At 49.7% G+C, this 26004-nt stretch overlaps 3 protein-coding genes across 3 annotated transcripts; all 3 read left to right on the top strand.

The window, feature by feature from the left end:
• The first annotated feature begins 9555 nt into the window (after positions 1–9555).
• Positions 9556–10762, top strand: LOC144110895 (uncharacterized). The gene is made up of 2 exons (XM_077643964.1): positions 9556–10059; positions 10427–10762. The coding sequence occupies exons 1-2, from the start codon at positions 9586–9588 to the stop codon at positions 10760–10762; spliced, it is 810 nt and encodes a 269-aa protein (XP_077500090.1). The 5' UTR covers positions 9556–9585.
• Positions 10763–13807: 3045 nt separating this feature from the next.
• Positions 13808–15337, top strand: LOC144109516 (uncharacterized). The gene is made up of 4 exons (XM_077642339.1): positions 13808–14541; positions 14606–14784; positions 14857–15014; positions 15077–15337. Exons 2-4 carry the CDS (start codon positions 14606–14608, stop codon positions 15328–15330), a joined length of 591 nt encoding a protein of 196 aa, XP_077498465.1. The 5' UTR covers positions 13808–14541; the 3' UTR covers positions 15331–15337.
• A 7994-nt stretch (positions 15338–23331) lies between these two features.
• On the top strand, positions 23332–24917 carry LOC144109480 (uncharacterized). The gene is made up of 4 exons (XM_077642304.1): positions 23332–24111; positions 24176–24354; positions 24427–24584; positions 24647–24917. The coding sequence occupies exons 2-4, from the start codon at positions 24176–24178 to the stop codon at positions 24898–24900; spliced, it is 591 nt and encodes a 196-aa protein (XP_077498430.1). The 5' UTR covers positions 23332–24111; the 3' UTR covers positions 24901–24917.
• The last annotated feature ends 1087 nt before the right edge of the window (positions 24918–26004 follow it).

Genomic DNA, 26004 nt, shown 5'->3' with positions numbered 1-26004 from the left:
TCCTCATTGCACAGGGGTCAAGCGGTTCATGCTTGTTACACAAAAATGCGGTGACGAGCGACACCTCGAGGGTAAGGCATTCCTGAGGTGGTGGGGAAGAGAATTGTCCAGCTTTTCTTTTTTTTTATTTTTTTCTCGTTCGCCCCCTTGGGAATACCTGCATACACGTTAGGGGATCACTTTTTAAAATTGTCATGGATTCTCTCTCTCTTTTTTTTCTTCCTGGTCTGGTTCCCCCCCCCCCCCCCCCCCTAGCTGTTCGCACTTGTGCTTTAGGCTACTTTTGTACCTCGCGCACGCTTTATAAAAGCTGCGTGTTTCAAATGCTGTAGTACAGTCGAAAAAGGCTGGTCTTCCAGCCGAAATGTTGTGAATTAAATCCTGTTATGTTTTTTCAATTTGTGGTGATTTTATATTACATTGATCAATCAGCTGCCAAGAAATCACTTTTGATATATATATATATATATATATATATAGCGGCTACTGTGACGGAATCTCGCTGCGGATAAAGGGCCTTAGAATTTCAGAAGTTTCTTTGGAGACAAGAAATGAAAGCACAGGAACTTCATGAATCCAGGGAATTACTCTCATATACGCGCCTATCAAATATATCCTCTGCAATCGGCTCAAGATTTTGGAACGTCCTCCTTCAGATGTCGTCTGCCTCTCTGTCTAACCTAATACAGATAGCAGACAAGGGAAAAAAAAAGAGGAGCTGGAGTTTTTTTTTTTTTTTACACGACAGCGTATACATCTCGGTCGTTCCAAAAGCCGTCGGAGTAGTCGGCACCGCGTTTCGGAAACAACCGGAGACTGCGTAAAAATAATCGTATGATGTCAACCGTTTGCCGCAGAATGTTCTGAATGGTGCCATACGATGCAGCGTTTCGTGCAGCATAATAAGTCGAGAATGGCTAAGTATGCGTATATGGAAATTAACTCATTACGCTAACGCCTCATACCTTTAGGGCGGAGATTAAGTGTGCCCTCCAATTTTTCCTTTTGGAGAAATCAGGGGAGCCGGCCGCCCGCCTCTTCAGGTTTCAGCCATGACATCTAGACGCTGTGTGCGCCAGAGGACTCTCGCCGTACAGCTGTCGCTGCAAAAATATATGTTCATAATACACCCGTCTACAGCACCAGACAATGGTAAGCTGCGTCATTGGGTGGTAGGTGGAAGGATAGGGGTTCGACTCTCCACCGTAAGCGTTGCAGCTCAGGTTCACTCGTGCGTTAAGTGGGGCGGCGCAATTTGTATGATTGAAAACTAAACATTTTGAAAGATTTTCCTGTCTGGTTGGGTTTGAAGACTTGTAATGAAATGCACATCTCCGGGTTAAAGTTGAAATTTTTGGTTGGGGATGTGCAGTTCATTATAAATTTGTATGATACACGCGCTGCTCATCCGCCACCTTCGTGGAACGACTGAAGGGGGCGGAAAGCAATACGCGTGTCCCAAAGTCGGCGGAAAATCGGACGCCCGCTGTCATACGCCGCGTGGCGGCTGCAGGGCGGCTGTCTCATCTCTCCTCACGCTAGTGAAAAGCAGTCTGTGAACGAGGGTTCACGGTTGAAAAACACCTTCCTGTTTTCACAAATGATCCTCAGCTGTAAGGCAAGTCACCTTACAGCTGAGGACCATTTGCGAAAACCTAAATCAGCTTCCCCACAAGGCTTGTTTTCCAACGAAAAAGGTATACTTCCCAGGCGACACACTTGCATCCATTATGGAGACGAAAAGTCAAGTTGCTCCTTCTGGTCTTCCGATTAAACTCAGGAATGTCTCCAACTGACTTCAGGACGGCTCGGAGAGAGCTGTCGAAAGGGTACAAAGGTAAAATATAGAAAACGGGGTCGCCGTCAACCTTCGAAGCGTAGCACTGCAGAAGAGGCTCCGAAGAAGAGGCTAGGTAGGAAATGGAGGGTAATAGGCCTTTGTTCCCGTGGCCAGAGAGCCCTCCTCCTCACGAACCTCCGCGCCCGCAGCAAGGCTACGAAGGCCGCTCTCCTTCGTTTTCCTGCCTAGCCACTGCATCAGCAAAGCGCCTCCGGAGCAGGGTGGAAGAGTAGACTGCCCGGAGCTTCTGTTCCCACAAGGAATGAGAGGTTGTGGTCTCAGTTCGAGCACTTTTGGTTGGGAAATAACCTTTGTGGAGAACCTGACGAGGACTTCCGCACATGGCTAATTCGTCGCTTACGCTTCACTGCGTATCGAGTTCGTGGCAAATGAATCGAGCACGCAGTTTTTTTTTTCTTCTCAAGATGCCCGCCCTATTCTGTCGATGACGCGCCGTAAATTCAGCGACTGATCATGGATCTGGGCACCTGCTACAGTCAAATAGTGTGAAGTAACCACCACACTGAATTCCCCTGCGAGAAAAAGTAGACGACGGTTTACTCTTTCATTGTTACCCACGAAGAAGGTAGCCATTAGCTCAAGAATTTCGGTGCCTTTGGGTTGTTTGTTATTGTCGAACATTAAAAAGCTGATTTAGTTAGCTGCTGCACGGCCGCTGCGCGGAGTGGACAATGCGAAGTGTGGGACGCCGCAGTTTGCAATTGCGGCCGCTGGGGGCGCCACGCATCGACGATACTCCCGGGTGGCGGGCGTGGGGGCGGGCGGTTTGGAAGCTCTGGCCTTGCGTTGTTGTTTAGTGTTTTCGTTCAAATTCCGCTGCGAACATGTGCAATCGAGGTCAAAAGTCTCTAGACCACGTGTTACTCGAACGAAGCCGATAACTCTACTATTAGCCGGCAGCTGGGAAATCCGTAGCAGAGCTCTAGCCACCCTAGCAGAGCTATCGGCTTCGTTTGAGTAGCACGTGGTCCAGAGACTTTTGACACTGACTGTACACTTCTCGAAAACAAGTAGGTTCGAAATGTTCGCACGGGTAAGTACGCCTAAGAAAATGTGACTGAAAAAAAAATACGCTCTTCGCGAAGCGAATATGGCAGCCTGCAAGCTCCCTTGCCCTGCCAGGCTGGCATGCCACACCATCGCGGAACCCACCTGTGCAGGAGAAAAAAAAATATATTGACAGGTGTTGCCTTTTGAAGAGGACAATTCTGGAATCCACAGCCTACACCCAACTCAACATACATTTTCTTGGTAAACTTTTTTTTTCTTTCATGCCCATTTTTTTTCTTCTTTCTGGCAAAAGTTCGGGGGCTTTCGAGCTAGTTGCTGGGTACTAAAATTTTCGCGGATAGGAGGGGGGTCAGCCAAATTTTTGAGGGAAAGTGCAAAAACGTGTGAGCTCTCTAGAGGGTGTTGGCAGAGGACGAGTCACGCGCCTTTCCTTCTCGAAATCTGCTCCTTCTGTCCAAAAGGGGACTGCATTCGACAACTCTGTCGCATTCATGATACTTGCGGCTACTGTTATCTCCATTGTCCGTTCCCTCCAACAGGGACACTTTAGCCAGGCGTGGCTCTGCCTCCTCTACGTTGGATTCGTGGAAGGGACTCTCTTTGTGGGTGGAAGGGAGTTGCAACTTGCTGGTCAGGAAAGGTTCCATAGAGGCCGTCGGAGACGCAGCAGAGATATTTGCGGCCAAATGTTGACGTTGACCGCTGGTGTCCGATCTGAGTTATCGCCAGAGTTATCGCGGCTTTCCTCTCCTTATAACCTCCCGCCAGTCATTATCCTTACATCTGCAAAGGCAGTCTCGTTTATCGAATCTCTCTTTTTTTTTCATCGTTCACGTTCTCCCTGTGGCTTTGTTCACGAAGCTGAAAAGCAGCCGGCAGTGAACCGAAGGTCATTTCCTCGGCTGACAGCACTGGAAATATTCGTCTGTCCCCGCATGTGAAGCCAGTCCGGCGACTTCAAGGTTTCAATTTCAGGTACGTGGTACATTTTGGCACCGAATGGCCCGTGTTTTCCTTTACTGATGCCTCGCAAGTGCAATCCCCGTGTTCTTTGCAAAACTGTTTCTCCCTTAGGAGCTTGTTCTCCCTCTGTTCTTCAACACAAGGCGTATATTTCATGGACGCCGTCTGAAAAGAGGGGTGTGTGTTGTTCGGCAGATATTTACTGAAGTCTCCGGGCTCGAGGCAGCGTTTGTTTATTCGCTTCCCTGACCATGTATTCGCACGGAACTGCCACAAGCACACTACGGTGCAAGACATTCGTGCCGGCCAGACAAGCTATTCTCAAATTTTTCATTTAAACTGGCACAAGGCTTAATACTGCATATACTAAAGGATTATCTTTGTAATTTTGCACTTCGCTGAATCAAGAAAGTGAGATAAAATTAAAAATGTCACGCATCTCAGCTATAAACAAAAAATGCATGTTGGGGTGAAATAAGTGAGGCAGATAAAATAGAGTTCTAAGTTCGACGACTGTTTGTTTTCTTTTTTTCGTCACTTTGTTAGTCTGCGCTTATCGCCTAAAGCGTCCGTGACCAGGACTTGGATATTTAAAAAAAAAAGTGCATTACGTAGGTTGGGCATCATTTCTCTGTCAAGCACTAGAGCCGTGAGCGTCCAAAGGGGTGAAGATTGAAACAAAAGCTTTTTTTTTTCGCTTCCTTCCGGCAAAGCCAGCTTCCTTACGCCGGCATCAGAGCTCAGTGCACGCAAGGACGTCTGGTGCAGAGAGTGGCGTTGCGTTGATTCATTTTTGTTCCCGACGGATGCAGCGCTGCATCGAGGCACCCTAATCACGTTAACGCACATCCTACTACGTCGGCACACACATATACGCAGACAAAAAACAAGATTTTAGGTATTTTGTATTTGTACAGTGTATATTACCCCTACCCCTATCCTTTATTATTGTTGTTTTAAAAATAAATAGCCACTAATTATGTAGTTACTTGTCCCTGTCCCTGTATACTTCAGCGTGTTCCGTGCAGTTCATATGGCCTTCACATCGTCCATAATTTTCTCTAAAGTGCTCACGGGCGAACCGTCTTTCAACGCCACGTGCGCGGCCCTGGCACTCCCGAGTCCCTACTCTGCACTGCAGCGTTGGTATTCAGGTGTTGCGCGAACAGTGAAACGACACAGTAGAACAGGGGTGCAAACGCACGAACTCCCCAAGGGAATGCATCATTGTAACTTTTCGACAGCAGCCCTTTACGCTCTACATTAACACCTCTTTTTGGGCTAGTTGGTGCATACTTGAATTAGAGAAAAACTAGCGCCAAAACGATGCAAACCACAAGACCAGAACGAAGACGAGACACAAGCGCTTGTTTACACTACCTCGAAAGCTGGCGGTGACCTTTGGGTCTTCAGGTTCACGCAGATTAGAGGGCAGCCCTCCCCCTCACCTTTTCGAAAAAGAACACATACAGTGCATGGCGACTGACTCATCTCCCCTCGCGCAAATCCCTTCAGTCAGCAGAGCAGGAAGTGAAAATGCTGTCTATGAACGAGAATTGTTTGTTGGAAGATACCTTCCTGTGAGTCAGCTTTCCTGCAACTGACACCTTGTAGAACATCGGGCGCCTTCTACAAAGGATACAATAGAGCAGGGGTGCGAATGCGATGAGCCGGCCGAGGCAGGTACTCGTCAAGGGAATGTATCATTGTAACCTATAGAGGAATTCCTTTTACACTATCTCTGAAGCGGGCGGTGCCCATCGGAGCTTCAGGTTTACAGAGATTAAGGGGCAGTACCCCTCGCCTTTTCGAAAAAGAGTACTATGGCGTGCGACTGACTCGTGTCCCCTTGGGCTAACCCTTTCTGTTGGGGAGCAGGAAGTGAAAACGCGGTATGTGAACGAGGGCTTTTGGTTCGAAAACATCTTGCTGTAAGTCAGCTTTCGTGCAATTTTGCAAGTTGTCCATTGTACACGTTGTCCATTGGGGGGTCTTCGTGGACGTGGACCATTCCAATGCCAGGGCAATCGCGAACTTTGCAATCTTTAAAGGTGGATGCACTCGACGAATAGATGGCCCATGGACCAGAAGTCACATGCCACTCCACTTCCGCTGCGTGCGCTTCGCGCCTGTCCCACCACAGTCAGCTGGCTGGCTGCTAGCTATGCGAAGCGGCAACTCCATGAACACTTCATCGCGTGTGTGTGGAGCGCCCAGCGCCCAGTGCCGCGCCGCGATGGGCGTCGAAAAGGGGCATGCACATCCATGCTCCTGGTGCTGGCTCGTTCCCCCTCTCGAGCCGACAGAAAGAATTCCAAGGCGTGAAGAAAAGGAGTTTGGGGGGCACTGGAAGGACAACTTAAACCGCGAAGTGGGGGGCGGGGGGGGGGGGGGGGGGGGTGGGGGGGACCAGAAAGAGCTCCAAGCCACGAAAATAAAAGTCCCCTAGAGCACCGCCGTTCTCCGATTGTAGTAAACCGAACCCTGCTTCGGACGCGCGCCAAAGCGCTCGTGCGCAGGCACACATATCTGACATGTAGTAAGCCCCAACTCGATCGACACATCCTACGCGTACCGCGGAGCACCTACACGCACGGGCGTACGCTGTATCCTGTCTGCGCATGCGCAAAGGGCGACGCGCGCGCAGGCGCGATAATAATAAAAATAATTTTTTGGTTTTGGGGGGAAAGGAAATGGCGCAGTATCTGTCTCATATATCGTTGGACACCTGAACCGCGCCGTAAGGGAAGGGTAAAGGAGGGAGTGAAAGAAGAAAGGAAGAGAGAGGTGCCGTAGTGGAGGGCTCCGGAATAATTTCGACCACCTGGGGATCTTTAACGTGCACTGACATCGCACAGCACACGGGCGCCTTAGCGAGCAGGGGCAGATATCTGTCCATGTCAGATATCCGCGCCTGAGCGCGCGCGTCGGAAGCGGGATCCGGTTTACAACAATAGGAGGACGGCGGGGCTCTCGGGGACTCTTTCTTTATGGCTTGAACCTCTCCCAGGTTCCTGGAACTTTTCTTCGCGGTTTGAATGGATGGATGGATGGATACGGCTGAACCCTTTAAATCGGGTGGCGGCTCAAGCCACCTAGACATGACTTATGAAATTTTACTCTTGTCTTGATTTTAGCCATGTCGGATAACCTTCGCATGGTTACTTCTACCCGCTTAAATTCTACTTTCCCTTCACTGTCCTTAAACCCCATTGAATAAATCAGCCCCGCTGCTTTCCACTGTAGGGTGAAGCCCTTTACAGGAGAGTATCAAGTGTTCAGCCGTTTCCTCCTCCTCTCCGCACGCAACGCACAACGTGTCTATCTCGTGGTACCTGACTCTATATGTCTTAGCAAAACTCCCGTCCTGGCCCGAAACAACAAAGAGCTTCCCCTACAGTTATCATAGATACTTTCTTTGGCAATTTCCTGCTTAAATATCCTGTATGTTCCCAGTGCCGATTTCGTCAGCATCCCTGTTTTCCACAGAGCTCTCTCTGTTTCTTTAACCTTTTTCTTAACTGATAATTGCTGATTGGCCCCCTACTGCGTTCCAGATATTTGCTTGTCAATTTTCTATTTCGTTTTCTTCATTTCGTGTCAACATTCCTTATGTACAGGTATCTAAAAACTTTCCTAGCCCACTGCTTTTCCCTCATTTTTCTCAATCGCTTCTCAAATGCTATCTGACTGCTAGCTTATCTGCTCTCGAACGACGCCCATCCCATATCAACCTGTACCCCCTGATTTGGCGTATTGCCATGTGCTCCCAAAGCTAGCCTCCCTACGCCGCGTTGTTTGATTTCTAACCTTGCTTGAACATCTGGTCTCATGCACAGGACCGCATTACCGAAAGTCAGGCTAGGAACGATCACTCCTTTCCAGATCCCTCTTATCACTTCATATTTATTGTAATTCCACAGTGCCCTATTTTTCCTGACAGCTGCATTCCTGCTAGCTTTATTCGTTACATATTTTTCATGCTCTGTCAGATACTCAGCACCGTTATTTATCCACGCCCCAAGATATTTGTACTCATCCACTACTTCTAGCATGAACTCCTGTATTCTATGCTCGCCGCCCTCATCATTAAATATCATGACTGCAGATTTTTCCTTACTAAACTTGAAACCTAATCTATCTTCCTCTGTACTGCATATGTCTAACAACTTCTGCAGGTCTTCCTTGTGGTCAGCCATTATCACTATATCGTCCGCGTATATTAGTCCCGGTAATGTCTGTTTAATCAATTCCCCCTGCTTGAAAAGTTGTCCTTTCAGCGCCCCCCAAATCCCTTTCTTCACGCTTCAAATTCCTTCGGTCGGCTCGAGAGGGGGAACGCGCCAGCACAGGGATCATGGAGGTGGATGCTTTTTTTCGACGCCCGGCGCGGCGCGGCGCTGGACGCGTAGGCGCTGCGCCGTACGCCTAGGATGTGTGCATCGAGTTGGGGCTGTACAGATATCTGCGCCCCGCTCGCGCCAGCTCGCGCGTCGCGCCTCGCGCATGCGCAGACGGGGTCCAGCGTACGCCCGTGCGCGTGGCGCTCCGCCTGTACGCCTAGGATGTGTCCATCAAGTTGGAGCTTAATTCGCTTATAGCCCCCTGCGAAGGCAGTTAAATGCCGGGTCAGTGGCGACAGTGGGGTTACATATGCACGCGGTCTTTTTTCTTACACCGCCCATGCACGGACCCGAGACGTCATGGACGTCCAAGGCAGTAATAAGTCACGTGAGGCATGGTCCGTGGCCAATTTCCATCTTGTGAATCGACCTCCCATCGGCACCTGCTACCTCAGTATGCCATCCTGCTACAAGTAAAAGACGAAAGCTTGCGGCAACAGTGCCTATCGACTGTGCGTCTTGCGTTGGTGGCCGCAGTTTTGAGATGAGCCACTTACACTCCTAAACCCGAACCATTATTGAGCCTCAACAGCCACCGCTCCAAATGCCCTTGGATCTCAACACTCGCGCCCTTTGATGCGCTAGACTGGCGACAGCCATTACGAAGCGTACACGCGTTACGTCGCTAGCATGCATGCTGACTGGTGATTTAGTTCTTCGTTTTTCTTTTTTCTTCGCCTTCAAGTTCCCTCCGCGTAATTTCCTGTCGGGTAAGGTCTTTTGATTTCGGCTATTTTTAGGTTTGTCCCATGGCCACCGTCGGGCACATTTCGCGACTATGCAGCTTGTGGAACAGCGAGCAACCTTCGAAAGCGCGCATAGGCGATGCCTGTGCTTGTTGCAGGTTTCTCGCCACTGATTATGTTCACAATATCTGAGAACGCACGCACCCTCCCGTATATACTAGTGATGATAGAGTAATTTTCTTGCGATTCACTGTGAATAGGCGGAGCAAGCCGAGCTTACAGCACAAGATGCTGGGCCTTTTCCAGCTCTTTGCACTGATTGATCTCGCTCATATGCTTGCAGTTTTTGGACAGCATTTCATATGGACCCTCCGCGTACTCACTGACGAAGAGTATACATAGTTTGTGTCGATGTCATAGCGGCGTCATCTCTGGGTCCAGAAAGCACGGCGAAAGCCTGGGCGTTCCCCTAATCCTCGTATCGCCGACCGATTCCTGCGTACACTCAAAGATGGCGCACGTAATGTCACGTGAAAACTATCTATACACCTCAATTGGCCGGTTAGTATCCTTGTGACAATGTGCGATACTCCCGACATCGCGTCTTTCCTTTCAGGTAACCGACAGAGGGCCGTCCCCGTGTTTCGTCGCCGCTGGCATCATGCTACCGAGGCAGCCATTCTACTCGTCGGTAAACGAGTTCCGGCTGAATTCCGTCACCGCTACCCACTGCCCTGGCGTGGTCTCTTACTCCGGACACTTCTCAACGACCCCGGAGAGCCGCTCCCATCGGACGCTGGTGCTCGTACACTTTACGCTGATGTCGCAGAGCTCGGCTATCAGTGGTCGCACGGCCACCGTCAGAGTCAACGGCAGGGCCTATCGCGGCCTACCGCTCACAGTGGTCAACATAACACAGCTCCTCTACCGACTCCCCGCTGATGACTACGACTTATGCCTCGAAGGCATCCCGGCGGACGTCACAGTGCACGTCGACGAAGTAATGAAGATGCCCGAATGGGAGCTATTCTCCATAATCGGCCGTGGTGCGCCGTTTGAGTTCACGCAGAAAGACACCTGGACTCTAATCCGAGCCCAATTAGGGAGCGACCAGGTCGAGACAAAGGTCTTAAAGGTGAGTGTGAGCCACTAGAGCCAAAGTAAAACTTTTCGATGCCCATTAGTAGCCAAAAAATGTCTTTGTAGGTTAGGGATCAGCTAGACGCAGAATAGAAGAGCGCATGCTGCTTTATCTCCGGTAGCGGGCCGTGAAGTTTTAGACAACTCAGAAAGCATAGGAGTTTTTATTCTCACGCCTATCGTATTACCTGCACCTCTGCCTCGACGGTGCATGCTCTACTTCAGTTCTTGCGCCGACCCGTAGAAATTTTCAGCCTCCCGTTATGCGCGATTTCTTCACCTAATTCTCGCTGTGTGCTTTCCGAAGCCGACCGACGGATTAGGCGATGTTTTTGCCCATCTGTGCCTATTGTGGCGTGCAGGTGTCACTAGACTGCCCGCTGGCGCAAAGGACGATGAACATCCCCTGCCGTGGAGTACGATGCAGCCACGCCCAGTGCTTTGACGTGTACTCCTACCTCGGCTGCAACGAGGCCACTCTGGAGCCGTCCTGGCGCTGCCCTGTGTGCCGTGAGAAGGTCTTCGTCCAGGACATCCGCGTGGACTTGTTCACGCTGGACATTCTGATCAGGGCCGGCGCCCGGTTCAACGCCGTGGAAATTAGAGCCGACGGAAGCTGCGAGTTCCCTACTTCGGGCGACGACCGTAACGTTAGCGGCGGAGAAGACAGCTCGGCGAAAGCAGAGGCCGCCCCGTGACATAACCTCGACGTGCCAAACACTAGCAGCTCATCCGTGAACTTTGCGGCTCCCCCTTCATTCTTTAGACCACTGCTTGTTAAAGCACTATAGACACCCGATTTTATTGCGCGTTTTCTTCTTTGAAACAATCCATGTATTCAAATTACATTAGAACACCTGGATCACCTCATGGTTTTCGCCTGCGACCGCCAAATACCATATGATTGAATTTCTTATTTCATTCTGGTTCGGTTTCATCAACCGACCGATGGCTGTGACGTGAAGTTGATGTTTAGGTGACGTGAAGCCCCAAAAAATGGGAATATAACAGCTGATACGTCGTTTGTTGTAATTCCAGCTATTGAAGCAGGCCTGTTTAAGTGCTCTAGTGAGATAAATTTAAGTATCAGCGTTTATTTTGCCGTTTTTCGTGCCTCACATGACCTAAATATCAACCACAGGTTACAGCCATCGTTTGGTTGATGAAACGGAAACTGCGTCGAAGAAATTCAAATCAAAATTATTTAGTGGTCGTAGGCGAATACCACGGGGTACCCTGTGTATACCAACGTTTAGCGCCGTTTGAAAGAAGAAAGCACGCCAGCAAAAATTAAGTGTCGATACGCCTTTAACTTCAGGGACCATCTCTTCCCCTGGCGAAAGGACGTAGTGGCCTCGTTTAGCTAGCTGAATTAAGATGCGAATAAACCGTTTGCAAACCACAGTTGGTCACCATATTGCTGTAGCTGAGGAAAAGATAACGCATTTGTTACATTTTCTAACCATTGCACAGCATCGCTTGTAGCTATTTTCCATGCTGCTTTAATTCTATAAGCGTGAGTGTTGTTCCAGTTGCGATACTAATAGGCTGCTTTTGTAGCGATCTTTAGGTAATTAAATTGAGGGCAGTTAAATATTCCTGCACGCTCTCCACGTCACTGCACTTCTAGCTTTTGACCACATTTTTGATACTCTGATCCTATTTCCATGATGTTTACGTGTACTTTTTGTACTGTGTTTTTTTGTCGCATCCTTCGGGTGTTGTTACTTTCTGATCGCCGCATGGGGGGCGGTTAGTTGGCGTACGTGCTCTAGACGGTAGACTCTTCATGCGCGTTATCTCCAAAGTTCCGAGATGTTTTTAATAAGGGGCGGCAGTTAGCTACAGTAATTCTGCTGGCGGGGATTGCGAAGTGGGGCGGCGCATGTTGCGCTCGTTGATCTCGCCGCGCCACCGATTTCTGTCTAGTTGCGCCTTCCGAAGCACTGGGAAAGCGGAGGCAGCGTAACGAATTGATCTAAACCAGTCGTGTGACCTCCGCGACTCGCCAGTGTGAATCGGCCTTAAGTTCGGCAAGTTTGTCTCCATCGCCGCTTCCCCATTCTCCGCATGTCGATGGCGGCAACCTGAGCCCGAGGTGGTCGAAGTCAATGCGGAGCCCATACCTACGGCACTCTGTCGCAGTTCACACTTGCAGGTTCGGTTTGAACCATATGTACTATAACAAAGTATGGCGGGTGGGGTGCATACCAAGAGCAGCTTGTTTTCAAACCATTCGCCACCTCCGTGTCCAGCTTGCTTTTGTCATCATACAACATGTTAAGTGTGCCTCGGCCTAGCTCCACGTTCTCCTATGTTTTCAGCAGTTCGGATCGCGTTCGGATCTAACAGTCAGGGAACGTCACTGATCAGAGTTACCTTCTGCGCCGTCGACGTAACGATGAAGCATCGCTGGGTCAGCTGGGCGGGCACGTGGTTGTTGTAAATATTAAAACGGCGCTACCCGCACTGGCAAGAAGGAGTTACAGCGTTTAAGCAACCATGATATGCAAACTTCCGCGACGTGATGAGATAGGCTGTTTTGATTGGTCCCGGCCTGTGTCGTAACTGGGAGAGTGTAATTGGAATAGGAGCCGCGCGATAATCGATTTGAGGGCAGCATGTTGTTTGCTTGTATTTTGAAATTTCTTCATTGAATAACCTCTTTCCTATGCATCGATTCCTGTTAATGTTTTTGAGTCAGCAACTGTGTGACATAAATAATCCATCCGAAGTATAGCCGGCATCCCTTCAAACAGTCTTTCGCAGCGATTTTAAGGGGGCACTAAAGGGAAATAATGGGTCAGGCTAAACTTATACGTCATCATTGCCTGATAGCAGATATGTCATTTTTGTCGTAAACAACGCTTTTATAAATCAGAAAATTGCGTAAAAGCGGGGTACAACACGTGGCGCCGCCATTTCAGTGTTTCTACAGTGGCAACGAGAGAGTGAGCGAGAACATCACTAAACAGAATAAATAGACGTAGCGTGAGCTTCATGGAGAGGCTTTAGGTTGGAGAGCTCCAATACGAAGACATCGTTAAAGTGACGTCACCGCGGTTAATTTTTCGTTGGCGCTTTGAATTCGGAAGGGTTCGGGGCTTTCATTTGCGGTTTTAATTCTCAGCAACGCAGCCACCGTTCCTTGTGGGAAAAAAATGTCGGTATATAGAGTCTCCGAAAAATAATCTATCCGTCTTTTTTGGTTCTACATTTCCCTTTAGTGTCCTTTTAACACGAAGTGATGCGAGAAAAAAATACCCCGAAGCTTTAACCCGCCGGCCATTTTTAGGATCGCAGACAAGAGCGACGAAAACGTGGTCTAAGCAACTGCCTGCAGGCGTGCCAGACGGCATGCCAGACGAGACGCACGCGTGTCTGAAACAAGATCTTGATATCACTTCATCGCAAGCCATCACCTCTGCGCCGTCCAAGGATGAAGAAAACGCGTATCGTCATGGGAAAAGCGGCGAGCACTGTCCGCGCAAAAAGATGCGGCAGCGAAATGCGTCGTCACGGCTTTGGGTCCGCACGTGTGGAACCGCTCGAAGACCGTCGGAACGAAGCACTTTTGAGCTATCTGCAAGATTTAATTTAAGGCCCTCGTGGGCTGCGTAGAAAAAGCTTGGTCACTTATCGCCGCTGTTCCCCGAGCGACAGACATTACCTTAGAGAAGCTTCTACCAGCGTCGCTAGAGGGCGCGCAACGGCGCGCAGTTTCGGGTTAGAAACGCGTCAGCTCTCGTCGGAGGCTGTCGTTTTGTCTTCTACGCTGTTTTTCTCGTTGTTGGTGGTGGTGGTGGTGCTCGAGTCTTCGCCATTCCCCGGAGGCGCCTAAAAGTCGTGCCCATGACCGACCGACAAGCGCCGAGAGAATTATCTCCGAGCCAGGCCTTCGGCATCCAAGGTAGGAGCGGGGCTGTAGCCTCGCGGCGAGGGCGACCTGTGTCCATGAAACCGGCTCTTGGCTACGCGCCAACGTACAAAATTGTCTCCCATAAGCATTGGAAAACAGCGTGTCACTAACACGCATCGCGTACAGGTTTCATGGACCGTCGCCGTCGGGTTTTCTTCGGTGACGGAAGCGCGGCGGGCTGTAGGATTTGCGGCGTGCAGTAGATGTAGGCTTAGCTGACACTAGACAGGGATGCGGTAGAGCCCGCTGCCGTTTGCGTCATGGAAGAGACACCCGTTCCGAACGCCGTTGCGTCTCGGCCACTATGTCGTGTCAAGGAATGCCCGGGCGCGCAAGTGCTCTTGAGCGACATGTGGTTTGTGGCTGCATACGGTGCTCGGAAATTCTCGCCACCCTCGTCCAGCAACTCCGAAGAACGGACGCTGCCTGCGGTCTGCGGCACGTCGTGTTTCCGCTGCAGCCAAGGTCAGTGGAAAGCTTTCATTGTCGTATTTCACAGCTCCAGCTTGGGCATCATCCGTCTCTGCGCTTCAGATACTATGGCGCCATGGCTGCTAGGTGAGTACCCCACTTCCCAGTTGGCGTTTCTTTGCAAGTCACCTTTTTTTTCTTCTCTTTTCAGATGAGCGCGGTCCGCTTCTCCCGCGCGTGCATACGCGCAGGAGGCACCTTGGTGTGGCGTTTCGAGCTGGAACCAGACCCGTTGTCACAGCTGCTCACGGTGCCAGTCTTTCCAAGTTCCCTGCCTCATGGTGCTCTGCGCGAGGCTATTCCTCCCGTCACTAGCCCTGCAGCTGCCCGGTTCGTATACATTGGACGCTTCCAGGGTGTGTGCACTATACTTACGCGCAGGTTCCCCTTTCATCTCCACAGGTACGCGCTGACTCGGGCTTTCCAGTGCTTCACGCAGTCAGCACGGAAGACTCTGCAAGCTGTGTTCCAGGCTGACATGAGTGGGCCAGGCGTCTCAGCCACGAGTGAGGCACGATATTCCCCAGCCTGCGCACTGCTGTTTGTCGGACGCCTCCCGAGTAAGGACCAGAATTCCAGACCCCCGAGTCTTTTTGCTACAGCTCCGCTTTTGTCTTCGCAGATGCGGGAACTTCGGCTGTGCCGTACTCGACACATCACTCGAACGTGCACGCTCTTGGTCACCGCACAAGGCACTCGGTTCAGTGGACGTCTTCCCAGCTCAGCTCCGACCCCGGCGTGAAGGCGTCGTGCCAGACGCCTACCAGTTCCATATGCTCGCAAGGCAAATTCGTTGTGCTGTCCCAAAGGCGCCGGCGACTTCCTCTATGCACTGACCTCTGGCGTCAACAACGGGACCTAAATTGCAAAAAATAAAAGCATACAGATTTGAACCCTTGCCGTGTGTTTCCTTCCACCACTTCTGTGCCCACTGGTGTCAACTGGTTTGAGCACTTTTTTGGCTGATGAAACTGCCGCCTTTGTAGTTCAATATTGCCGAACTGACCTCTGTAGGTACAATGAGAAAAATGGGTATTTCTTACAGGTTTTTATTTCTAACGATAAATTGGGCTAGTTACATTATCATGCAATACATCAAAACCAGCTACATAAAAACTTCTTGCTAGCACTGCATTTAGGTATAAATATACAGTAATGTGAACTTTTGATTTGTCCTAAAAGGACCTTCCGTGAAGAATGAAGTATATTTACGAAGATGTGCTTATAACACGAGAAGAAAAAATATTATGTAAACTAACAGGTCAACGTTCCTTGCTCCCTTTGCGCCTTTTCAGTGTCCGAACCAAAATCCCGTCATCAGAGGCCCTACTATTCGATGCATCGAAAATATCTGCTCCCGATGCAGTAGAATGGCGTGCAGTGTGGTTTTTGCGAGCGAGCACCGTCACGGCGCTGGCAGCGCCCTACGCCGTAGCCTCCGCTTCAAGGGCATTTCAAAAGCTCGCGCCTGACGATAAAAATTGCAGTCTACGCCGAAAACGAAACTAGTTTCTGAAGAACACACTAGATGGCGCAGCCTCACCGTAGCGGCTCCGGTGCTTGAATCACCAGCTCTGCTTTCAGGGGGATTACAGCGCTCTCGGCGCGGACATGTTGGGTCCCACTCTGCCGTAGAACGCAAAGTGGCGCCGCGCCGTTTCGAAGAGAACACTGCGGATGCCGCGCGAAAGTCAGGAAATCTGGTATCCTACCAAGTCAGAGTGGTACCACAGATTGTTTAAACAGTGAATCTGAGATAGTTGCTCGAAAGTATGCCATCTTTCGTACCTAATCTGCCAAGAGAGACGGCGCTTTCATGTTGGCGCGCTCATGTTTGTTGGTTCTCTTCATTCTCCTTGCTTTCGGGCAGTGTTCTTTCATAATATCAACCTTACAACGTGCGTAGCATACTCCAGTGCCATCTCTGGACACGGATACTCAACATTTTCAATTACTTTTCCAAAAATGATAATTTATTTCGAGTTGCAGTTTCATATTCGCCAGACAGCTATTAAGGGCTTCTGGTTCGCGATGAAATCAGTGTCAGAAGGTGCCTATTACGGTTGCTAATTTCAATAATTATGAGGATGCAAAGTTAAGTTTTGCATTATACCTAGAAGAGATTGTTCGCTAGAAGAGATTGTTCGCTAGAAGAGATTGTTCAGGAAAGCAAGCGTTTCGCACGCGTTGGTCCAGCCGCCTCGTTTGACCTGCGATTGCCAATTTTTTGGTCGCCCGCTTTCACCACGCCGTCAGAAGTCGTATTTTTTGTCCACCAGACTAGAAGCACTTGCGCTGATGACGCAGTCCAAGAAAGCTGAAAAGCTAGTTTTAAAACTGGCCGGGCCACATCAAAATTTTCCGAGCGGCTTCTTCACAACCTGATCAAAGTGACGTTTCCCAATAAGGCATGCAGCCGTGGTGTTTAGGCACACGTGCGGGTAAGCGAGTACGTGAAGCTCTCGTCGCACGTTTTGTCCAGTTTATTATTGGTTTTATATTAATGCCACGAAGGCATTATAACCTCTCCCCTCTTTCTATTTCTTTGCGCCAGCTCACTACGAATATCCTTGCGCCAAACCTATCTTTATTGCGTCAGTATAAGCAAACATGCCGTGGCTGCGTTACGCGAACGAAAGGCGGCTTTTTTCCCCAGTAGTGGTTTATTATTCCTCCTTTCCGTATCGCTTTTAAAGAAACGACAACTGGAGAAAAACGACTCTCTTCATTTCCGTCACCAGCCACACTAGTAGACGGCCCTGAAGTTTTAGACAACTCAGAAAGGCTGGGAGTTTTTCTTTTCACGCCTATCGTATTACCTGCACCTATGCCTCGACGGTGCATGCTCTACTTCAGTTCTTGCACCGATGCGTAGAAATTTTCAGCCTCTCGTTATGCGCGATATCTTCAATTAATTCTGGCTGTGCGCTTTCCGAAGCCGACCGACGGATTAGGCGATGTTTTTGCCACGTATACCTCCTGTGGCGTCCAGGTGTCACTAGACTGCTCGCTGGCGCAAAGGATGATCAACATCCCCTGCCGTGGAGTACGATGCGGCCACGCCCAGTGCTTTGACGTGTACTCCTACCTCGGCTGCAACGAGGCCACTCTGGAGCCGTCCTGGTGCTCTCTGTGTGCCGTGAGAAGGTCTTCGTCCAGGACATCCGCGTGGACGTGTTCACGCTGAACATTCTGATCAGGGCCGGCGCCAGGTTCAACGCCGTGGAACTTAGAGCCGACAGAAGCTGCGAGTTCCTTACTTCGGGCGACGACCGTAACGTTAGCGGCGGAGAGGACAGCTCGGCGAAAGCAGAGGCCGCCCCGTGACATAACCTCGACGTGCCAAACACTAGCAGCTCATCCGTGAACTTTTGCGGCTCCCCCTTCATTCTTTAGACCACTGCTTCTATAGACACCCGATTTTATTGCGCGTTTTCCTCTTTGAAATAATCTATGTATTCAAATTACATTAGAATACCTGGATCACCTCATGGTTTTCGCCTGCGACCGCCAAATACCATATGATTGAATTTCTTATTTCATTCTGGTTCGGTTTCATCAACCGACCGATGGCTGTGACGTGAAGTTGATGTTTAGGTGACGTGAAGCCCCAAAAAATGGGAATATAACAGCTGATACGTCGTTTGTTGTAATTCCAGCTATTGAAGCAGGCCTGTTTAAGTGCTCTAGTGAGATAAATTTAAGTATCAGCGTTTATTTTGCCGTTTTTCGTGCCTCACATGACCTAAATATCAACCACAGGTTACAGCCATCGTTTGGTTGATGAAACGGAAACTGCGTCGAAGAAATTCAAATCAAAATTATTTAGTGGTCGTAGGCGAATACCACGGGGTACCCTGTGTATACCAACGTTTAGCGCCGTTTGAAAGAAGAAAGCACGCCAGCAAAAATTAAGTGTCGATACGCCTTTAACTTCAGGGACCATATCTCTTTCCCTGGCGAAAGGACGTAGTGGCCTCGTTTAGCTAGCTGAATTAAGATGCGAATAAACCGTTTTCAAGCCGCAGTTGGTCACCATATTCCTGGAGTTGAGGAAAGATAACGCATTTGTTACATTTTCTAACCATTGCACGGCATCGCTTGTAGCTATTTTCCATGCTGCTTTAATTCTATAAGCGTGAGTGTTGTTCCAGTTGCGATACTAATTGGCTGCTTTTGTAGCGATCTTTAGGTAATTAAATTGAGGGCAGTTAAATATTCCTGCACGCTCTCCACGTCACTGCACTTCTAGCTTTTGACCACATTTTGATACTCTTATCCTATTGCCATGATGTTTACGTGTACTTTTTGTACTGTGTTTTTTGTCGCATCCACAGGGTGTTGTTACTTTCTGCTCGCCGCATGGGTGCGGTTGGTTGGCGTACGTCCTCTAGACGGGAGACTCTTCATGCGCGTTATCTCCAAAGTTCCGAGATGTTTTTAATAAGGGGCGGCTGTTAGCTACAGTAATTCTGCTGGCGGGGATTGCGAAGTGGGGCGGCGCATGTTGCGCTCGTTGATCTCGCCGCGCCACCGATTTCTGTCTAGTTGCGCCTTCCGAAGCACTGGGAAAGCGGAGGCAGCGTAACGAATTGATCTAAACCAGTCGTGTGACCTCCGCGACTCGCCAGTGTGAATCGGCCTCAAGTTCGGCAAGTTTGTCTCCATCGCCGCTTCCCCATTCTCCGCATGTCGATGGCGGCAACCTGAGCCCGAGGTGGTCGGAGTCAATGCGGAGCCCATACCTACGGCACTCTGTCGCAGTTCACACTTGCAGGTTCGGTTTGAACCATATGTACTACAACAGAGTATGGCGTGTGGGGTGCATACCAAGAGCAGCTTGCTTTCAAACCATTCGCCACCTCCCTGTCCAGCTTGCTTTTGTCATCATACAACAATATGTTAAGTGTGTCAAGGCCTAGCTCCGCATTCTCGTATGTTTTCAGTGGTTATGCGCTTCTAATAAGCGGCAAACATTTCTTTCGAGTGATTTGATATTCCAACACAAGTGTCCGTATTTGTGCCCCACGAAAACGATTTCGCTGTTTTTGTTGTGAATTCTTGTGCTCTTTTAGTTTGGTTTGCTATTGGGCTTTGTATTGTCTCATGCTGCGTATTCTTTACAATTTCACAATATGGCATTTCCTGTGAGGCTGTAGAGATATTAAGCATTAATAATACAAAAAAATAAACAAAAGTGTTGCGTCTGCTGCACCGTAGGCACAGCCCTCCCCCCACCCCCCACACCCCAGCACTTCCTGTGCCCGGAAGGAGCACCCTCCGGTGGGTGCACTTGTGTGCAGCCATCGGTACAAATCCCTCTCTCACCCATGGGCAGATCGCCGACAATCCTTCCACCCAGCCCATCTCGCATACGAGGCGGATGGTCTAATCCCTAGCTTCCCGCTGTGATGGCCCACAGTGTCCACGCCAATATGTCAACTCTAGGAATGTGGGATTAATCAAAATTTTCGAATATCGATTCGAACATTCTTGTATTCGACTCGGAGAACGAATGAACTAATGAATGTTCAAAATTAATCGAAACGAGTGGAGTTCATTCTCAAGTTTTCGAATAATTTTCGAATAACTGGCAGTAAGTTCGATTGGGGCACGCAGCAGTTTTTTCGACGACTGTTCGAAAAACAGCCCGCACTGACGCCGCACAACATGATATATATAGCGCGATGTGTATGTTCAAAAAGGAGGGTCCAGCATCCGCGACGTGGTCCATTCCTGTAGCGGAATTCATAATGCCCATATTGTCACGTAGCGGTCACTGCAATCCGGAGAGCGGAAAAACAGAGAAAATGGCGTCTAAACAGAACCCTTTACTTGGGCTGACTGGCGCCCACAATGGACTGAATCACTCGGCGGCGGCGTAGCAAAAAGCGTGCTAGGCGGTCGTCGAACAGAACGCCCTCCGCTCTCGGCCGTGCCCAATTTTATGCTGATAGCGAACTTTCGAGATACGTTGTGCAAAGTTACCACAATATTGTGGAAGAACGTAGAACAGACTCTGCCCGGATGCAATCAATATATATAGATAAATCTGGACGAGCCTTGCAAACAAAGAGATAAAGCCGCGCGCCGGCATCTTTGAAGATTAATGAGCAAACAACCAAACCAGTACACAGATCCGCGGCAGTACTCCTCTCGAAGAAGCATCAACTCAATGCCTTAAAACAAATGCGGTGAAAAGAAAGAAATAGAACGGTCAGTGCATAATAAACCCCGAAAATGGAAATACAGCGTCCTTTAGCGCACATAATACGGCTTTAGTTGGACATGGACAACTTGTGGTCGTACGCGACGTCACTGAGATGCAGTCATTTCCTTAGGTTCTACTTCATAGTCAAGTTCACCTAGTCGACGAAGAACTTTGTATACGGGCTGAAAGAGCGGCGCAACGTTTTTCACTCAATCCGCGGCGGCGAATTAGGCTCTTAAAGGGGCCCCGAAACACATACTCACTGCGTTGTTTTGCCTGTTGGTTGCACAGAATGAGTTATAGAGATGCCATTAGCATCAGTAGTACCGCGTATACTCCGGTTTTTAATATTTGAATTAGCTCGCGAAAATAAATTCATGGTGTCACCTTATGCTTGCGGTTTTAGCTGAGAATATGACATCACTGGGCGGGAGCTTGATGTTTGGACAAACAGTAAATGTACTGTAAATTGTGTTAAAAAAATAGAGATACGTTTTACAAGTTGTTGCGTCTTATAATTAACAAAATCCACTCGCTTGCCTTAGATAAAAGCGCTGTAAAGCAAGCATAACAATAATGCACCACCAGAGGCTTTGGCTTCTTTTTTCATCGAAGGACTTCGCGCCTTTCTGTACACATCCTACGACCTAGCACACAAAACTTATGACTACTCTCTAGGTATATGAGAACGGCTTGGCGGAATCGATCCGATTGAACCATTGCACTCTGCAAGCGTTAGTTTTGATCCACATGAAGGGTGCGAAGGAAAAAAATCCACTCGTTTCACATTTAGCAGTGCGCGTCGACAGCTTGTGGAGGGTAGCCGTGAGACGGCGCCAGATGGCGCCACGTTCCCATCAACAGTGCGCGAGCCTAATTCGCCGTGACCCATCAGCGCGTTCCTAGCGGGGGCGATGGTAGGCGGTAAGCAGTAGTAAGCAGTAGCGGTACCCGCTATGCTAAATGTATCTAGTATCTTGTGCAGGCCGTCAATCCGTCGCAGCATCTCGCGGTCGAGTTCTGCTCCAGTTCGGATCGCGTTCGGATCTGTAGGGAACGTCACTGATCAGCGTTTCCTTCAGCGCCGTCGACGTAACGATGAAGCATCGCTGGGCCAGCTGGGCGTGCACGTGGTTGTCGTAAATATTAAAACGGCGCTAGTTCCCGGGTTCGAACCCGACCGCGGCGGCTGCGTTTTTATGGAGGAAAAACGCTAAGGCGCCCGTGTGCTGTGCGATGTCAGTGCACGTTAAAGATCCCCAGGTGGTCGAAATTATCCCGGAGCCCTCCACTACGGCACCTCTTTCTTCCTTTCTTCTTTCACTCCCTCCTTTCCCCCTTCCCTTATGGCGCGGTTCAGGTGTCCAATGATATATGAGACAGATACTGCGCAATTTCCTTTCCCCCCCCAAAAAAATTACTATTATTATTACCCGCACTGGCAAGAAGGAGTTACAGAGTTTAAGCAACCATGATATGCAAACTTCCGCGACGTGCTCAGATAGGCTGTTTTGATTGGTCCCGGCCTGTGTCGTAATTGGGAGAGTGTAATTGGAATAGGAGCCGCGCGATAATCGATTTGAGGGCAGCATGTTGTTTGCTTGTATTTTGAAATTTCTTCATTGAATAATCCCTTTCCTATGCATCGATTCCTGTGAATGTTTTCGAGTCAGCAACTATGTGACATAAATAATCCATCCGAAGTATAGCCGGCATCTGTTCAAGCAGTGTTTCGCAGCGATTTTAGGGGGGCACTAAAGGGAAATAATGGGTCAGGCTAAACTTATACGTCAGCATTACCTGATAGCAGATATGTCATTTTTGTCGTAAACAACGCTTTTATAAATCAGAAAATTGCGTAAAAGCGGGGTACAACACGTGGCGCCGCCATTTCAGTGTTTCTACAGTGGCGACGAGAGAGTGAGCGAGAACATCATTAAACAGAATAAATAGAGGTAGCGTGAGCTTCATGGAGAGGCTTTAGGTTGGAGAGCTCCAATACGAAGACATCGTTAAAGTGACGTCACCGCAGTTAATTTTTCGTTGGCGCTTTGAATTCGGAAGGGTTCGGGGCTTTCATTTGCGGTTTTAATTCTCAGCAACGCAGCCACCGTTCCTTGTGGGAAAAAAATGTCGGTATATAGAGTCTCCGAAAAATAATCTATCCGTCTTTTTTGGTTCTACATTTCCCTTTAGTGTCCTTTTAACACGAAGTGATGCGAGAAAAAAATACCCCGAAGCTTTAACCCGCCGGCCATTTTTAGGATCGCAGACAAGAGCGACGAAAACGTGGTCTAAGCAACTGCCTGCAGGCGTGCCAGACGGCATGCCAGACGAGACGCACGCGTGTCTGAAACAAGATCTTGATATCACTTCATCGCAAGCCATCACCTCTGCGCCGTCCAAGGATGAAGAAAACGCGTATCGTCATGGGAAAAGCGGCGAGCACTGTCCGCGCAAAAAGATGCGGCAGCGAAATGCGTCGTCACGGCTTTGGGTCCGCACGTGTGGAACCGCTCGAAGACCGTCGGAACGAAGCACTTTTGAGCTATCTGCAAGATTTAATTTAATGCCCTCGTGGGCTGCGTAGAAAAAGCTTGGTCACTTATCGCCGCTGTTCCCCGAGCGACAGACATTACCTTAGAGAAGCTTCTACCAGCGTCGCTAGAGGGCGCGCAACGGCGGGCAGTTTCGGGTTAGAAACGCGTCAGCTCTCGTCGGAGGCTGTCGTTTTGTCTTCTACGCTGTTTTTCTCGTTGTTGGTGGTGGTGGTGGTGCTCGAGTCTTCGCCATTCCCCGGAGGCGCCTAAAAGTCGTGCCCATGACCGACCGACAAGCGCCGAGAGAATTATCTCCGAGCCAGGCCTTCGGCATCCAAGGTAGGAGCGGGGCTGTAGCCTCGCGGCGAGGGCGACCTGTGTCCATGAAACCGGCTCTTGGCTACGCGCCAACGTACAAAATTGTCTCCCATAAGCATTGGAAAACAGCGTGTCACTAACACGCATCGCGTACAGGTTTCATGGACCGTCGCCGTCGGGTTTTCTTCGGTGACGGAAGCGCGGCGGGCTGTAGGATTTGCGGCGTGCAGTAGATGTAGGCTTAGCTGACACTAGACAGGGATGCGGTAGAGCCCGCTGCCGTTTGCGTCATGGAAGAGACACCCGTTCCGAACGCCGTTGCGTCTCGGCCACTATGTCGTGTCAAGGAATGCCCGGGCGCGCAAGTGCTCTTGAGCGACATGTGGTTTGTGGCTGCATACGGTGCTCGGAAATTCTCGCCACCCTCGTCCAGCAACTCCGAAGAACGGACGCTGCCTGCGGTCTGCGGCACGTCGTGTTTCCGCTGCAGCCAAGGTCAGTGGAAAGCTTTCATTGTCGTATTTCACAGCTCCAGCTTGGGCATCATCCGTCTCTGCGCTTCAGATACTATGGCGCCATGGCTGCTAGGTGAGTACCCCACTTCCCAGTTGGCGTTTCTTTGCAAGTCACCTTTTTTTTCTTCTCTTTTCAGATGAGCGCGGTCCGCTTCTCCCGCGCGTGCATACGCGCAGGAGGCACCTTGGTGTGGCGTTTCGAGCTGGAACCAGACCCGTTGTCACAGCTGCTCACGGTGCCAGTCTTTCCAAGTTCCCTGCCTCATGGTGCTCTGCGCGAGGCTATTCCTCCCGTCACTAGCCCTGCAGCTGCCCGGTTCGTATACATTGGACGCTTCCAGGGTGTGTGCACTATACTTACGCGCAGGTTCCCCTTTCATCTCCACAGGTACGCGCTGACTCGGGCTTTCCAGTGCTTCACGCAGTCAGCACGGAAGACTCTGCAAGCTGTGTTCCAGGCTGACATGAGTGGGCCAGGCGTCTCAGCCACGAGTGAGGCACGATATTCCCCAGCCTGCGCACTGCTGTTTGTCGGACGCCTCCCGAGTAAGGACCAGAATTCCAGACCCCCGAGTCTTTTTGCTACAGCTCCGCTTTTGTCTTCGCAGATGCGGGAACTTCGGCTGTGCCGTACTCGACACATCACTCGAACGTGCACGCTCTTGGTCACCGCACAAGGCACTCGGTTCAGTGGACGTCTTCCCAGCTCAGCTCCGACCCCGGCGTGAAGGCGTCGTGCCAGACGCCTACCAGTTCCATATGCTCGCAAGGCAAATTCGTTGTGCTGTCCCAAAGGCGCCGGCGACTTCCTCTATGCACTGACCTCTGGCGTCAACAACGGGACCTAAATTGCAAAAAATAAAAGCATACACATTTGCACCCCTGCCGTGTGTTTGTTTCCTTTCACCACTTCTGTGCCCGCTGGTGTCAACTGGTTTGAGCACTTTTTTTGGCTAATGTAACTGCCGCCTTTGTAGTTCAATTAATATTGCCGAACTGACCTCTGTAGGTACAATGAGAAAAATGGGTATTTCTTACAGGTTTTTATTTCTAACGATAAATTGCCCTAGTTACAATATCATGCAATACATCAAAACCAGCTACATAAAAACTTCTTGGAGCACTGCCTTTAGGTATAAATATACAGTAATGTGAACTTTTGATTTGTCCTAAAAGAACCTTCCGTGAAGAATGAAGTATATTTACGAAGATGTGCTTATAACACGAGAAGAAAAAATGTTCTGTAAACTAACAGGTCAACGTTCCTTGCTCCCTTTGCGCCTTTTCAGCGTCCGAACCAAAATCCCGTCATCAGATGCATCGAAAATATCTGCTCCCGATGCAGTAGAATGGCGTGCAGTGTGGTTTTTGCGAGCGAGCACCGTCACGGCGCTGGCAGCGCCCTACGCCGTAGCCTCCGCTTCAAGGGCATTTCAAAAGCTCGCGCATGACGATAAAAATTGCAGTCTACGTCGAAAAAGAAACTAGTTCCTGAAGTACACACTAGATGGCGCAGCATCACCGTAGCGGCTTCGGTGCATGAATCACCAGCTCTGCTTTCAGGGGGAGGACAGCGCTCTCGGCGCGGACATGTTGGGTCCCACACTGCCGTAGAACGCAAAGTGGCGCCGCGCCGTTTCGAAGAGAAAACTGCGGATGCCGCGTGAAAGTCAGGAAATCTGGTATCCTACCAAGTCAGAGTGGTACCACAGATTGTTTAAACTGTGAATCTGAGTTAGTTGCTCGAAAGTATGCCATCTTTCGTGCCTAACCTGCCCAGAGAGTCGGCGCTTTCATAACGTGCGTAGCATACTCCAGTGCGACCTCTGGGCACGGATACTCAACATTTTCAATTACTTTTCCAACAATGAAGATAATTTATTTCGAGTTGCAGTTGCATATTCGCCAGACAGCTATTAAGGGCTTCTGGTTCGCCGTGAAATCAATGTCAGAAGGTGCCCTTTAC

Source organism: Amblyomma americanum, chromosome 11 (assembly GCF_052857255.1).
Source record: "Amblyomma americanum isolate KBUSLIRL-KWMA chromosome 11, ASM5285725v1, whole genome shotgun sequence".
Taxonomy (NCBI): domain Eukaryota; kingdom Metazoa; phylum Arthropoda; class Arachnida; order Ixodida; family Ixodidae; genus Amblyomma; species Amblyomma americanum.
The sequence above is the reverse complement of the archived record's forward strand: the minus strand, read 5'-3'. Positions and strand labels throughout refer to the sequence as shown.